Below are 16,897 nucleotides of genomic sequence, written 5' to 3'. Positions count from 1 at the left end.
TTCCCATTCCTCAATTCCACCCAAATAGCCTCCCTGGATGAGCCTTGTATTCTATCGCACCTAAGCACTGCTGTAATATTTTCTCTAACAAGTAGTGCAACCCCACCCCCTCTTGCCCCCCCCCCCCACCCCAGTTCTATCACACCTAAAGCAACTAAATCCAGGAATATTTAGCTGCCAGTCACATCCCTTCTGTAACGATGTTTCATTAATCACTACCACGTCACTTGAAATGTTATAATCTCAGTTAAGAACCATCCAGCCATCCAGCACAGAAATAGGCCAAGCATATCCGTGCTCAAACATATCAATTCCATGTGTCAGCACTTGGTCCACATTCTTCATTTCCTTGATAGAAGTGGTTGTCTAGATCTAAAATATTGTAAGTGTCTCTGCTTTCACTTCCCTTCATTCAGTGTGTTCCAGACTCCAAACATCTTTGGGTTAAGAAATTCAACCTCTAGTCCCCTTTAAACCTTCCTCTTATAGTAAGCCATTTTAGGAACCTCTGCCCTTGGGATAATTTTTATACCCATCTATGCCTCTCGTAATGTTGTATGCTTCATTCAGCTCTCCCCTCAGCCACTTCTATGGCAAGGAAAGCAAGCCCAGTTGGTCCAGTCTCTCTTTACGTCTGAATCATCTCAGCCCAGGCCACATCCTGCTGAATCTCCTCTTCATCTCTGTAATAAAATAATGACCTTTCTATGGTGTGGTGATTATTTAAGTCTCTCCTTGGTTCACCTGTCAAAGCCTATCCAATCCTCCTTCATGGAATTGCAGTCATAGGTTTTGGGTCAACATGGACCAAAATTATAACAACAAAGATATCTCTGGAGTTGGCAGTGCTGGAAACTATTGGGAGAGGTGGTGATGATTCCATGGAGACATATTGCCAAGAAAGATGAAAGATGGTGGGGTTCCAGCCTGAAACATTGTTTACTTTCTCCCACTGATGCTGCTTGACCCAATGGATTGTGTTTTGAATGGAAGAGAAGGTGTGGTGTTGGTAGCCTCTTGCCAAAAGTCAGAAAATAGCTGACTATAAGTAGCAGAGTTAATGGAAGAGGGCTGTTTGCCATTCAGTGCTGGAAGGCCTAATAGCATTTATTTGAAGGAAGAGCTTATTACCAAAAGTTACATAACATTGTATCAACATGTATAATTTATTTTGGATGCAAGTCACGAGGGGTGTTTCTTACAGGAAAGAACTTGTATTTCTACAATGTCTTTCATGAATTCAGGACATCTCAAAGAAGTCCAGAGTCATTGTATTCTTGGAGCAGACACCAATGTTTTGTAGGGAAATACAATTGCCAAAATTCATGCAGGGCAAAGTTCGCTCAACAACAATGAAATAAACAGCAAGATCATTTATTTCATTGTTGATAAATATAGGCTCAGAACTTCTTGAATCTCTTTGAGTAGGGCCATGGAATCTTTTGCATCCACCCAACAACCTCAGCTTAATGTTTCAATCCAAAGATATCATAATTGTCATAGAATAAATGAAATTAACAATCGAGAAGGAATCATCCGGCCTATTATGACTGATGTCAGCTAGAGTAGAGCTTTCTGGCACAATGCTATTCCCAAACGTTTAGTTTTGTGCTGTGTCCATCACTGTATATCAATTGCTTATCCTGGTTCTTGTTAAAAAAATAAAGAGATACAAGAGGGCTTGAGTTATAAGGAAAGATTGGGTGGACTGGGAGGGTTTTCCCTGGAGCAAAGGAGGCTGAAGGGTGACATTAGAGTGGTATAGAATAGTAAAACCCTGTTATACAGAATTCAAGAAACCAGCAAAACATTGCAGAAAATAAAAAGGTAAAAAAAAACAAATGTTTAAATTTAGCACACTAAGAAACCACTCTGGAATCTACCAATCCCCATGAGTGCAGGATATCAGGAGATTTATCATATATATAAAATCATAGATAAGGTCAACGGTCACTGTCTTTTTCCCAAAATGGAAGAGTGAACAGCTTGAGGGCATAGATTTAAGGTGAGAAGGGAAAGATTTAGATGGGACCTGAGGGGCAAGTTTTTCTCACAGAAGGTGGTGAGTATATGGATCCGGCTGTCAGAGGAATATGTAGAGTTGGTACAACTATGTTTAAAAGACATTTGACTAGATTCCTGGATCGGAAAGGTTTTGGGAGATGTGGGCCATAGATAGGAAAATGGGACAAGCTCAGGGAGGCACCATAGTCAGCATAGAAAAGATGGGCTGAAGGGCAATTGAGTTCAACAGTTGAAGACAAAGGGGCTGAAAAAGGAGAGAGTCAACAGATAGCAATATTTTGGGCAATCAAATTCAATGGTTGAAGACGAAGAAGTGAGCGGTCATTATCAGAGTAGGCTCAGTCGGAATGGTAAGGGTTTGGCTCAATAGGGTTTGGCAAGAACAGGTAAGAGGTGAGGAATAGTTGGATTTGAAGTCAGAAATGGCCACCCTATTTGAGGAAGAAAAAAGGATTCATCAGCTAGGCAGAAGTAAGGGCAGGATTTAGATATCATATATTTTATTCCTCTCATCATAAGCAGTGGGAATGGCAGCCAAAGTAGGGGAATGCTCATATTGCAGGATGTGGGTCATCAGAGAAACCAGCAGTATCCCTGATGACATCATCTGTGAGAAGTGCATCCAGCTGCAGCTCCTGAAAAGCCGAGTTAAGGAATTGGAGCTGGAGTGGGATGAGTTTCAGATCATTTGGGAGGCAGAGGGGGTGATAGACAGGAGTTACAGAGACACCATCACACCTACAAGACAGGAGAAGGGTAGATGGATGACAGTCAGGAGAGGGAAAGGAAACAGGCAGGCACTGCATGGCACCTCTGTGGTCGTCCCCTTCAATACCATTTTGGAGACTGTTGGGGGGAATTACCTACCAGGGACAAGCCATGGAGGTCAGGTCTCTGGCATGGAGTCTGGCTCTGTAACTAAGAAGGGAAAGGAGGTGAGCTGTAGTGATAGGAGATTCCTTAGTTAGGGAGACAGATAATAGGTTCAGTGGAAGAGATCGAGTACCTTGGATGGTATGATGGCTCCCTGGTGCCAGGGTCAAAGATACCTCAGATTGGCTTCACGGAATTCTCAGGAGGGAAGATGATCAGCCCAATGTCGTGGTCCGTGTAGGGACCAATGACATGGGTAGGAAGGTGAGGGAGTCCTGCAAAGAGAATTCAGGGAGTTAGGGGCTAGGTAGAAGGACAGGACCTCCAGGGTAATGATCTCAGGATTGCTACCTGTGGAAAATATGAGGGTAATGCAGCTAAAAACATGGTGTAGGAGGAAGGGCTTCAGATTTCAGAATCTCAGTGAAGGAGGGTTTGCATCTGAGCTGGAAGGAGACTAATATCCTTGCGGGAAGGTTTGTTAGTGCTGCTCTGGTGGGTTTAAACTAGATTTGCAGAGGAATGTGAACCAGAATGGCAGAGCAGATAGAGCAGTGGAGGAGGGAAAAGATAATGTGAAAAACTGCATGCACCATTAGAAGTCAATGGATTGTACATGGTGGAAATGTTATCAGGTGCGTCGATATGAATGTGAGGAGTATTGGAGGAAAGGCTAATGAGCTTAGAGCATGGATTGGCATGTGGAATTATGACATTGTGGCCATTAGTGAAGCTTGGTTGCAGTAGGGGCAGGACTGGCAGCTCATTGTTCTGTTCTTTCTTTGCTTTAGATGTGAGAGAAGGGGGAGGGTGAATGAAAGGGGAAGGAGTCACATTGGTCATCAGGAAAAATACCACAGCTATGTTCAAGTAGGAAAGACCAGATGGCTCATCTAATGAGGCTATATGGATAGAGCTGAGGAACGTGAAAGGTATGACCATACTCATGGGGTTGTATTATAGACCACCCAGTAGTCATCAAAAATTGGAGGAGCAAATCTGTAGAGAGATAGCATACAGCTGCAAGAAACTTTCCATATGTTGACTGGAACTCCCATACTATAAAAGGCTTGCATAGCTTGGAGTTTGTTAAATGTGTTCAGTGAAGGAGGTTTTCAAAGCTTGCAGAAGGATCTGGACCAGCTGGAAAAATGGACTGAAAAATGGCAGAAGTAACTTAATGCAGACAAGTATGAGGTGTTGCATTTTGGAAAGACAAACCAAGAAAGGACATACATGGTAAATGGAAGGGCACTGAGGAGTGCGATAGAACAGAGAGATCTGATAATTGAGCTATATAATTCCCTGAAAGTGGCATCACAGATGGATAGGGTTGTAAAGAGAGCTTTTGGCATATTGGCCTTCATAAATCAAAGTATTGAGTACAGGAATTAGGATGTTATTGTAAAGTTGTATTAGACATTGGTGAGGCCAAATTTGGAGTATTGTGTACAGTTTTAGTCACCTAACTACAGGAAATATATCAAAAAGATAGAAAAAGTGCAGAGAATATTTCCTAGAAAGTTGTATGAACTTTAGGAACTGAGTTCTAGGGAAAGGTTAAATAGGTTAGGGTTTTATTCCCTGGAGCAAAGAAGAATGAGAGGAGATTTGATGGAGGTATTTAAGATTATGAGGGGGATAGACAGAGTAAATATAGATAGGCTTTTTCCACTGAGGGTAAGTGAGATACAAACTAGAGGACATGGATTCAGAGTGAAAGGGGAAAAGTTTAGGGAGAACATGAGGGGGCAACTTCTTCAAAAAGATAGTGGTGGGGGTGTGAACGAGGGCCCAATTTTAACACTTAAAAGGAATTTGGACAAGTACATGGATGGGAGGTATGGAGGGCTATGGACTGGGTGCAGGGCAGTAGGATTATGGAAAAAAAATGGTTTGGCACAGACTAGAGGACTGTTTCTGTGTTGTCATGTTCTATGGTTCAGTTCCATGCTGTATAACTTTATAACTCTATAACACTCTTCCAGGAAGTGAATTCCATGTATTAATTATTCGTTCTCTTTTGCTCTTGACCTTGATGTTAATACCCATTGCTGCAGAACTCTCTTGAAAGAATTAAATCCTACCTATTCACCCAATCTAGGTCTCTCAAAACCTTAACAGAATTAGTCCTCCAAAGTAAAACGGCAGAACCGTGACAGGTTTTAATCAAAGATAAAATTATCCAGTCCTGGCAAGATCCTCGATAATCTGGATGTTGGTAGTTCAGCATTTTGGATACCACACTTGTAATCCAGAGACCTGTGTTCAAATCTTAATACAGAAGCAGTGGAATTCGTTCACCGTATATTTTGGCATATAAGTCAAGTCATAAAACCCCAAAAAATCTCAAAAAATAGTGGTTGACTTATATGCCAGATATACTTTTGAGTCCTTAAATTCTTCTCAAAATCCAATCTGTGTTGATCCAGCGTATAAATCAACCCTTGAAAACTAATTCAAGATATACATTGACCCTTTAAAAAAACCCCAACTGTGACAGATTTTCATTGAGATTTTTATTGAAAACAACAACACAATTAGTACCCTTCAGAATCACTCTGACTATCACCGACTGAAGCAAAGATGGTGGCAAGCAATCCTTACTCTCATTGTTTAAGCAGTCATCATATGGGTCCCAATCTGTATCTGATGAGGCGGTTTCAACTTTGTCATCAGTGTCCCACAGTAAATCATCTTCCGTGCCATCAATTGGACAATTGCACTTTTTAAGCGATTTTATCAGTCTCTACTTTAACTTTGTCCGACGCCTTGAGCATGAAGTTACACAACATATCAAGTGAGGCAGCATGCATTGCCCCGCCTTTTGTAAACAATTTTTCTGCACACATCATCCATGTATTCCATTCTTTGCGCACATGATCTTTGAATGGCTTGTTCAAGCAGACATTAAGAGGTGACTAGATTTTTCTTGTTCATGAAACGGTTGCACCAGCCTACTGTAGCCTCAAAATCATCACTGAGGTCTGGATGCGACTTGGCCCACTGCAGTGAAAATGTTCTCATTTTATTTCAGTTGACTATGTAGCAATCTCACCTCTGTTCGCATACCCATTCTGCAACGTGATTTTCCAATTCTGGCCAACTAGTGATTCCTTTTCTCAAAGAACATTGCCTTTTTGGTATTTTTCTTAAAGTCTCTTCTTTCTTCTTCTAATCTCTTACCAACTTCTCATGTACATCAAATTTTCTTGCAGCAGTGCAGTTGTTGGTTTTCTTGGCCATTTCTATCACTTTTAACTTAAAACTCGCTTCATATTTTCATCGCGTGTTGCATTGTGTCGATGGACTCGCCATGATAGCAATCACCTTCAGCCAACACCCAGCAGATCAATCTGTGCGATCTATGGGGATCGACGTATACACTGGTCAATGGCCCATCTCAAGCATTGCAAGCTTTGGGAGGTTGTCTTATACGCTGGTCAACGGGGCACCTCAGGCTGCCATAAAATTGGGTCGACATATGCCAGATTTATCATAAAACCCTTAAAATGAGGCTGAAAAAGAGGTCGCCATATGCCAGTCGGCTTATATGCCAAATTTAATTTAATTTAAATTCAGTTCATATCTAGAGTCTGGAAACAATAAATGAATAATAATGATGTTTGAAAAAAATTAACCTGGCACTATTTCACCACTTATGCTGATTATGAGTTTGAGAATTTATTGTCATATACACAAGTACAATGTATAGATACACTGACATTCTGATTTGCAGCAGTCACTCAGATACACAAAATACACCAACGACAATAGAATAAATCAAAGTATTATTTATGCCACAACATAAAAAAGTGAATGAAGTACACAAGCTATGAATAAATAATGATTTTACATCAGGACACATTCTTGGTGTATTCCTGGTGCCAATGGGAACAATATTCAGAATGACAATGAGGAGTGGAGCAATGACTTTCTACCCTTCCTTTCTGTGTATTGCTGTTTGGCCAATAGAATATTTTCTCTGAAAATAATTCTTTCATTGGTTGTTTGTGGGAGCACTCAACCTTCACTATTTCCTTGGCTTTGCACAGAGCCACCCATTCACAGTGCAAACTGCATTAGTGTAAAACAGCATGCTGTTGCTTTAAAGATAATATACAGCTGGTAATTGTATTTGCTGCAAGCAAACTGCTGGTGATTGAATTGAAGTTCAGTCAGTGTCAGGATGTTTTAACAGAGGGAATACTGATGCACTTGCTATGGTATTATAATTCTGCTTTGCGATAAAGATGACTTCAGGGAATACTCTCTAACGGTGCCCATCATTGAGGGAAGTGGGTCTGGAAAGGTCGGTGGCTCCATCTACCCTCTCAATGATCCCAGTCTCAATGATTGGCATCCATTGCACAGAGCATTGAGTATCTGTGTTTCACAAAGATCCAACTCTTCCTGCATCTCTTCACTGATCAGGATGTGAATGACAATAAATTATTTATGTTTTAAATCCAATCAAAGATGATTAATTTCCATCATCGCCTGGCTGCTTTATAAATCATCTTTAACATAATAGTGAAGAATATAATCAAGCAAACACTGATGCTATCTCAAAGACAGGCATTAGACAAGTTTGGTCAATGCATGGGGTTTCCTTGCTGTGTCTTAAATTTGTTGAGCTGAAAATGTTTCATTTTTTCTCATTTGTGTGTGTGTGTGGGGTGCGTGGGTGGAGAGCTGTGTAAGGGAAGGTTTCATCTGCTTTCCAGTGTATTAGCTATAGAGAGAGTTGGACAAATTTGTTTTCTCTGTAGTGTTGGAAGCTGAGGGGTGATTTGATTGTCGAATATAAAATTATGAGAAGCACAGATAGCATAAACAGTTAGAGACTTTCTCATGTTAAATTGCAAGGGGCATAACTTTAAGGTGACAGGGAAAGTTTAAAGTGAGTTTGTAAGGCAAAGTGGAATCTAGACCATGTGTTGGCAGATGTGCAGTTTAAATTGGCATCAAGGTCAGCATAGACAGCATGGGCTAAAAGGCCTTTTGCTGTGCTGTATTCATGAAACCTGCTAATGGAAATACTGAAAGCAATTTGCACATATTTTTCATGGCCAAACTGGAACTTTAAATGCGTGAGCTCCACAGAAAGTAGTTCGGCTACTTCATCGACTTCCAAACAAACAACAAAGATGAGAATTCGTCCCTGTGCATTGTTATTTTGTCCCTCTGCCTGACAGCTTTGTCGGAGGAGTTTTCTTTGAAGAATCTGGAGAAAAAAGGGAGGTGGAAGGGAGGCACATTGGGAGTGCCAGGTATCTGATCTGAGTTCTCCCTGCAGTGCACATAGCCTGTCATACAAGTGCTTTCAAATCTCTTCTACTGTTTATTTGAAGCTTGGAATTACAATGTTGTCGTGTGATGTATGAAAGGGGCTGACCTTGGTTTGAAGCCAGATGTTAGCACACCATTCCATCACAGGAGAGTTACTGGAGAAGCTCCGAATTGTGCAGCTGACCTGTGCTGGATGATATTAAAGGCTTGTCAGCTTTTATCGAATCGTGATAGCAGATTCTGTCACCTGCAGCTCCATTGAAAAGGTAGCAGTGATATAAACTGCCTCATTAATTTATTATCGATCATATCTGCTGCTGTACTGAAATGTGGAGCACAATTACAAAGACTTCACTTATTGAATTGATCTATCACCTGGTTGGTGTAGTGATTAGCGCAATGCTTTTACATCACCTGTGATGAGGACAGGACCGGAGTTCAAATCCTGTACTTTGTAAAGAGTTTGTACGTTCTCCCCGTGTCGGCGTGGGTTTTTTCCAAAGGCTCCCTGATTTAAAAAAAAATCTGACCAGGTGTAGATTAATGGAGAGTAATTTGAGCGATATGGACTCATAGGGCCGAAATGGCCTGTAACAGTGCTGTATATCTAATTCTGATTATTGATTGTGTTCGCCAGTCTATAGTGGGGGATATTATTTTCATTACATTAGCATTCATACTGTATATTAATGTTAATGCAATGTTACTGGCTCCTGTCATCAACATTCTGTTTATTGCTTTCGTGATATTTTTGAGGAAAGTTGAGATGGTGCCATAGTTGTTATTGCTGCTCCATAGCGCCAAGCATGTGGAGTTTGCATGTTCTTCCTGTGACCATGTGGGTTTCCTCTAGTTGCTCAACTTTCTTACCACATCTCAAAGGTGTAATGATAAGTTAACAGGCAACAGCGTCAACCCTTGCTATGGGTTCACAATTAGAATAAAACTCACAGGCTAGTTGATGAGCTATAAGTTGCAGAAATTTTAGAAAATGAAGTGAGTGGTACGGAGACGAGTGGAATTGGTCCCCAGGAATCATCACGGACCTGATGGGCAATGTATTCTCCTTCTGCATGTTAGAAAGGAAAATAAAATCTTCTCCTCCCTGCTCAGAGAATGGCAGTGTTTTCAAATAGAGATGACATTGCCCAGAGGATGGAACAAAAGCTTTGTAAATGAAGTAGTAGCTTGAAGGAGAGCAGTTGCATTAAACAGAGGTGGTGGGGGGGGGTTACATATGTCTGATCATCGTTACTAAGGGTTTGAATTTAGGTGTGACCAACATTTATTGAAGATTGAAATGAAACATGCAGTCCTGGAAATTCACAACTGGTCACTGTGGTGCGCTGCTGGCCAGAATCAGACACACACAAGGTGTGTTCTAGCTGGAATCAGACACACACAAGGTAAAGACTGTACAACAAGATTTAATCCACAAAGACTTCCACAGAGCCAGGCTGGCTGTGGCTGCAGCAACTCTGTGTGAGCCCTCAGGAGGCCGGCGCAGGCTTATATCCCGTAGGGTGATTGACACCCGACCAGGTGGGGCTTGATCCATTCAGGCCGACTGATTGGCAGCCAGGCAGGTGTTGTCCTGTCCCCTTACACTCCTGCAGGTACAGAGGTTGCCCCCTGCAGTAGGCTGGTGGTGTACCACCACAGTCACACAACCCCATGCAGAGGGAAACATAACATTTCAGATTCATGGTACAATAAAAGGTGATGAAATTTTCATGAGCCTGATCACCTGATTCCCTTATCATTTTTTATACTTTACAATGGTGACTGCACTTCCCCCGTGTTGTTGTTTTGTACAAGGTGCTCGTTAAATGCAAAATATTTTAATTTTTTTCAATTCAGAGCTACAGCATGGTAACAGTCCCTTCAGGCCCACAAGTCCACACCTCCCAAGTTCACCCATGTGACCAGTGAACCCACAAATCCGTACATCTTTAGAAGGTGGGGAGGAACCCTAAGTAGCCAAAGGAAACTCATATGGACACCGGGAGAACACAACTCCCTACAGACAGCGACAGGTTTGAACCTGTGTCACTGGTGCTATAATCGCACTGTGCGAACTGTGCTTTGGGTGAGATATAACTTTTAGATCTGATAAAGCTATACCACAGAGTGCAGGGATCATATTGTCAGGAAAAGCTGGCAAATATGGAGGAGGCCAAATGCTCTTTAAATGCCTTTGCACCGTCAAGACCCTGTGTTCTCATGACCTTTGCTCTCTATATTTACAGTGGAGTCTACAAGCTGCAGGAGTGCCCCATGCCAGAATGGTGGGACATGTATTAATCAAAGAAAAGGCTTTGTATGTGCCTGCCGTCCTCCTTTTGATGGTCCCATCTGTGATATTAAGCTACTCGATGTAAAGAAGACAGGTGGGTTTGTTTGATCTGTCATTTAGTTCACATTCTCCGCAATATAGACGGGTCCTGCAGAAAGAAATGAGGAATTGTTTTTACCTAAGGAATTTTCCAATTAATTGTGCCACAATTGAGTTCCTTTTCATTTCAACACATGGGCTGTTTTATTGTTGGAATAATCCTGGTCCCATAAGTAAGATCTCAAGTAAGTGGCTTGAAACAAGAAAACAGGGATCTATCCCACAACAAAGGAACCAGGGTCAGTCACAGCTAACCTATGAATTAAACCACTCTGGATATTGGCCTGGATTTGATTTGATTGGTAAAATTCATGCCAGGTTTTAGCCATCCTTTGGGGCATGCCATTTATTCAGCATTTCATTTATACCCTGAAGCAAATTAATCATAATCTTGACTATGCCCAATTAGTGGCAATGACATTGTTGATAGTCATAATTTCCATTCATATTCAAATATATTTCCCTACCAATTTCATTTTTAAATCAACAATCTATTCCATGTACAATAATGCTGCAATAAGACGAGGCCAGATATCATATTACAAACAGAAATGTTTAGTAAAAGAATTGAGTTCATTTACAAAATACATCTTGGAGCTTCAGGAGTTATAGGGTCATACAGCACAGAAACTAATCCTTTGGTCCAACTCGTTCATGCCAAACAACATAGTGAAACATGAAAGTCTGCAGACTTAAAAACACACAGAAAGAAATACTGGAGGAACTGAGCTAGTCTTGCAGCATCCATAGGAGATAGTGTCCATGTGGATCTGGTTCGAAAGAAGAGAGACATGTATAGCAGGTATAGGCAGCATGAAGCAAATGAGGTACTTGAGGAGAATAAATGATGCAAGAAAAACCTCCAGAAAGAAATCAGGGGAGGCTAACAGTAGACATGAGGTGGCTTTGGCTGACAATGTGAAGGGAAATCCAATGAGTTTCTACAGATATATTAAGAGCAAAATGATAGTAAGGAACAAAATTAATTCCCTTGAAGATCTGTGTGGTTGGCTTTGTATGTAGTCAAAAGAGATAGGGGAAGAGTTAAATGTTTTTTTTTCATCAGTATTCACTCAGGAAACAGGCACAGAATTGTGGGAAGTAAGGAAAACAAGCAGTGAGGTCATGGAACCGATATAGATGAAAGACGAGGAAGTGTTTGCTGTCTTAACACAAATAAGGGTGGATAAATCCTCACGGTCTGACAATATATTCCCTCGGACCTGGTGAGAGGCTAATGTAGAAATTGCAGAAATATTAAAATGTCCTTAGCCGTGGGTGTGGTGCTGGAGAATTGAAGGTAGCTCATGTTGTTCTGTTGTTGAAAAAAAAAACTCCAAAAGTAACCCTGGAAATTATTGGTTGGTGAGCCTGATGTCAGTAATAGGTAAATTGTTGGAAGGGATCAGATCAGATGGACAATTATTTGGATAGCCATGGACTGATTAAGGATAGTCAACATGGCTTTATGTATGTTAGGTCGTGTTTAACCAATCTTATAGAGGAGAGGTTACAATGAAAGTTGATGAATGAAAAACTATGGATGTTGTCTACATGGACTTTAGTAAGGCCTTTGACAAGGTCCCACATGGTAGGTTAGTCAGGAAGGGTCAGTCTCTCGGCATTCATGGTGAAATAGTGAACTGGATTAATTGGGATAAAAATGGCGGATGGAATTTAATGCAGACAAGTGTGAGACATTGCATTTTGGAAGAACAAACCAAGAAAGGACCTACACAGTAAATTCAGGGCACTGAGGAGGTGGGAGTGTGGAATGAGCTGCTTGCTGAGGTAGTGAATGTGGGCTCAATTTTAACATTTAAGATGATTTTGGACAGGTACGTGGATGGGAGGGGTATTGAGGGCTATGGACTGGGTGCAGGTCAGTGGAACCAGGCAAAAAAAATTGTTTAGTACAGACTAGAGGGACCAAAGAGGCCTATTTCTGTGCTGTAGTGTTCTTTGGTTCTATTGTTCAAAAGATATATTGCTGACATTTCGATCTGAGCTCTTCTTCAAGGAATAAGAAAATAATAGGAATGCTCAGAATAAAGACAGTGTTGGCTGGGAGAGGAGTCCAGACCAACAAAAGATGTTAATTGTATATGATAAGAGGTGAAGTGATTTTGGCTCTGAAGGAGACAGAGGGAATAGGGAGAGAGACAGAGGTGGGGAAATGTGACAGGGGAAGAAGGGATGGTTTAACAAATGCCAGAGAAGTTACTGTTAATGTCATCCAGTTTGAGGGTGCTCAGATGGAAGATGAGGTGTTGTTCCTCCAACTTACAGGTGGTCTCACTCTGGCAGTGCAGCAGATCATGGGGAGACATGTCAAAAAGGGAATGGGATTGGGAATTGAAGTTGGTAACCACTGGGGATCCACAACATTGTGGCAGACAGAACTAAGGTGCTCAAAAAAGTGATCTCCTGGTCTGTGCCCAGTCTCTCCGATGTAGAGGAAACCACAATGGCAGCACCGGATGCAGTAGATGACCCCTGCAGATTCACAAGTTAAATGTTGCTTCTCATGGAAGGTCTATATGGGCCCCCGAACGTTGGTGAGGGAAGAGATATGAGTGAAAGTGGAGCATCTCCTGTGGTCACAGGGATAGGTACCAACGGGATGATTAGAGGTGAGGGAGAAGTGGACAAGGGAGTCACAGAGTGAGTGGTCCCTGTGGAAGTGGAGGAAAGCAGAAAATATGTCTAGTGGTGGGATCACGTAGTAGGTGGCGGAAAGGGCATAGAATATGTTTGATACAGAGGCTGGTAGGGTGGTATGTGAGGACAGGGGGAATCTGTCCTTGTTGTGCATGGGGGCAGAGGGGCCCAGGGCAGATGTGTAGGTAGCATAGGATATACGGATGGTGGTAGAGGTAAAGCCACATTGTTTGAAGAAAGAAGACATCTCTAATGATCTGGCATGGGTCCAAACAACATGTCTACCCAAACTAGTTTCATTTGCCTGCATTTGGTCCATTTGCTCTGAACCTTTTCTATCCATGTACATGCCAAATGTCTTTTAAACTTCATTGTACTCCTTGCTACAGGTTCCTCTGTATTCCTAAACCTAGCACCCTCTGTGGGGGATAACATTCTCCTCAGGTCTCTCTTAAATCCTTCCTCTTTCCCTTCAACCTTGGCCCTCTAGTCTTAGACACTGCCACCTTGAGAAAAAGATTGTGACCATTTACCTTAACTCTGCCCCTTTGCAGTTTATGAAACAAACATATACTTTGTCTTATGTTAATAGAATCGATTGACCAAAGCAGTGATAAGCTTACAAGAAGAATTTCTTGGTTTTCAAATGGTGTGGTGGAATATTCCTGAGCAGGCAAAAAGAGTTTTTAATTTCATAGCTTGTTCTGAAGGGAAGCAACATCAGTAATACAATACAGAAATGCACACTGAGATTATGCACTGAAATCCTGGAGGACTTGTTTGCACCATCAGGAAATTGCAGCCCTTCAGGAACTAAACCACAATAATTTACATTCTTTGCAACATTTCTAAATAACTTGAGGTTATTTTTGAGGTAATGGTGGTTATTGTCAAGAGATTTTTATTGCAAAAGTACATTGGCTCAACAGAAACAAAGGTAAAATTACATTTCACTGCAATGATTGTTGATGCCTTGTTACCACTTGATGCTGGCAGAAAATTATGTTATGTTTGCTTTAAGTGGACGGGGCTTGGCACAAAAGGGATTTTTCTTCATATTTCAAAACTGAACATTATCCATAAAAATACATGCTAGTAGGAAAGAAAAAAAAAATCTTGTGTTCTTGTGGGAGTAACGTCCACAGGATTTCATTTTACCCCATCCCTTTATTCCATTTAAGCTTCACCTTAAATGCATTTATACTGTTTGCTTCTACCTTTCTTTTCAAAAGTAGACTTTAGTCACTTTAAATTATTTACAAAGAAGAAATTGTTTAAAATCTCTCACATGGTTAGTGTCATATCCATATATCCATACATTTCCATCACTGTTCATTGTTATATTCATTCTCTATTTACACCATTGCCACCATTGTGTCACCTTGTTGTTCCTCCTCCCTCTATTGTTTGAGGGGTTTCACTGTTTGCTTCCACCATTTATCTTCATGGAGAATTCCACATTATTATCACTCTGTTCACCAACATTGCACAAGGTAGCCTTGTAACCCCCAAACCAGCTGCACAAAGGAGAGCTAAAAATACAATGCTTGGTGTCATATTGAAATTCTTGTTGTGTATCTGCAGCTGAACAATAATAATGATAACATGAGTTTATTGTTATATACATTGTATAATGTACATATGCACTGAAATTCTTACCTGCCGTAGACAAACAGCTGCAGTGCCCTCCATAATATTTGGCATAAACACACATTTTTTTCCTTTATTAACCCCAGTGCACCACAGTTTAACACGTAAAATCAAACAATTCACATGTAATTAAAGTGCACATTCCAGATTTTATTCAAGATTATTTGGAGACATTTTGGTTTGACCAAGTAGAAATTACAGCTCTCTTTATACATGGTCCTTTCATATCAGAGCACCATAATATTTGGGACAATTGGCTTCACAGGTGTTTGTGAGTACTCAGGAATGTTTAATTGCTTCATTGTGCAGGTACCTCTATAAGAGACCTAGGTTTGCTTCTAAGCTTTTGATCACTTTTAGAGTCTGTAGTTGCCATTTTTCTACATGCGGGCTAGAGTTGTACCAATGAAAGTCGAAGAGGCCATTATAAGGCTGAAAAACAAGCATAAAACAGTAAGAGAGGTTGTCCATACCTCAGGATTAGCAAAATCAGCAGTTTTGGATGTCATTAAGAAGAAAGAGTTGACTGGTGAGCTCAGTAATCCAGTCCCTTTGTGATGACTAAGCTCACCACTACACTGATTTGTATAATCAGGGGATGTTCAAGAGTCTGATAACTATGAATAATAAACTGTTCTTGAACCCAGAGGTGCTGGTCTTCTGAATTCTGTACCTTCTTCCCAAGGTAGCAGAGGATGTGACCAGGGCGATGGTGGTCCTTTATGATTTTTTCCCACATCACAAAACTATCCTAATTTCAAAACTTCTTCATTACTTACCTTCTCGGGATGTGAACGTTGCTCACAAATCTAAGTTTTGTTCATGAATGAAGAAGGGAATCTATTGCAGAGCCATAATGTGTTAACAAATTTTCCAAGTAATGTTCTCTTAAATTCAATGGCAGATTTTTCAAGAGGATCGTACAGGTATGCTCCGATGGTGGCGTTCTTCGTGGCACATACCTATGCGATGAATACTTCCGGCCCAATCAAGTTTAATCATCTCTATGTCAATTATGGTGCGTCCTATGCACCGGGAAGTGGGAAGTTTTCCATTCCATTCCTTGGTGTGTACGTCTTTAAGTACACCATCGAATCCTTCAGTGCACACTTGTCTGGCTATCTGGTGGTTGATGGAGTTGATAAACTAGCCTTTCAATATGAAGACACAGACAATGGGGTCTCCGGCAGTAGAACTGTCACTGGCGATGCTGTGCTGGAACTTAACTATGGCCAAAGTGTCTGGCTGAGACTGACGTCGGGCTCAATTCCGGAAAAGTTTCCACCCGTGACAACATTTGGTGGCTACCTATTGTATCGCACATAGGAGAATATGAGGGCACATACAATATTTGAAGTCATCACTTGCAATAAAGGAAGCTCCAGAATCACATTGTGCAACACCTATTATAGAAATACCAAGTTATATTCTTAAAGTACCTATCCTGTTGGAATGGAAGCAAAATGTATTGCAAACTTCACATTTTCCTTTGTGTTCTTCTGCATTGAAATTGATGGGCTCAGAAACTAAATATAAGTAATATTGGAGCATTACACCAGTATCTCCAAACTTTAGAAAGAGGTAACAATGCTTACATGTGTGATTACATATCAGTTGACAGCTTTGAAGCAGAACAGAGAGCTTAATACAGTACAATAAATCTTACAATGACTGGAGGTTGAAGTTGTCGCCATATGTTGTTTGAAATTCTTTATCCATTTTAAGTATTCTTAAAAGCATCTGTATGATGTTAAGTATTATTAAATGTAATAATTATATAATAAAGTGTTATAGAGCCTGTATCTGCTTGCAATATATAACAAAAATTGCATGAATTGTCAAACAAATACACTTCAACATAATATTTCTCATATCTGTGGAAGATCATCCCTCCTGCGGCCTGTGTGTATGGAATCCTTGGTGAGTCTGTCTATCAGTCACCTCTCATGACCTCAGTAATTAGTTTTCCCACAAAACAATCAAAAGAGCAAATGGTGAGAG

General features: G+C 40.8%; 1 protein-coding gene across 1 annotated transcript in view; it reads left to right on the top strand.

Annotated features, from left to right (window-relative positions):
* LOC138756279 (multimerin-1-like) overlaps positions 1 to 16,696 on the top strand; it is a 75,177-nt gene extending 58,481 nt beyond the window's left edge. The window contains exons 7-8 of the mRNA XM_069922830.1: positions 10,440 to 10,580; positions 15,801 to 16,696. Coding sequence (XP_069778931.1) covers positions 10,440 to 10,580; positions 15,801 to 16,222 — 563 coding nt within the window. The 3' untranslated portion in view covers positions 16,223 to 16,696. The remainder of the gene's footprint in view (positions 1 to 10,439; positions 10,581 to 15,800) is intronic.
* Positions 16,697 to 16,897: the final 201 nt, after the last annotated feature.

Source organism: Narcine bancroftii, chromosome 3 (genome assembly GCF_036971445.1).
Source record: "Narcine bancroftii isolate sNarBan1 chromosome 3, sNarBan1.hap1, whole genome shotgun sequence".
NCBI classification, from domain to species: Eukaryota; Metazoa; Chordata; class Chondrichthyes; order Torpediniformes; family Narcinidae; genus Narcine; species Narcine bancroftii.
Note: the sequence above shows the minus strand (reverse complement) of the source record. Positions and strands in the feature narration are given on the sequence as shown.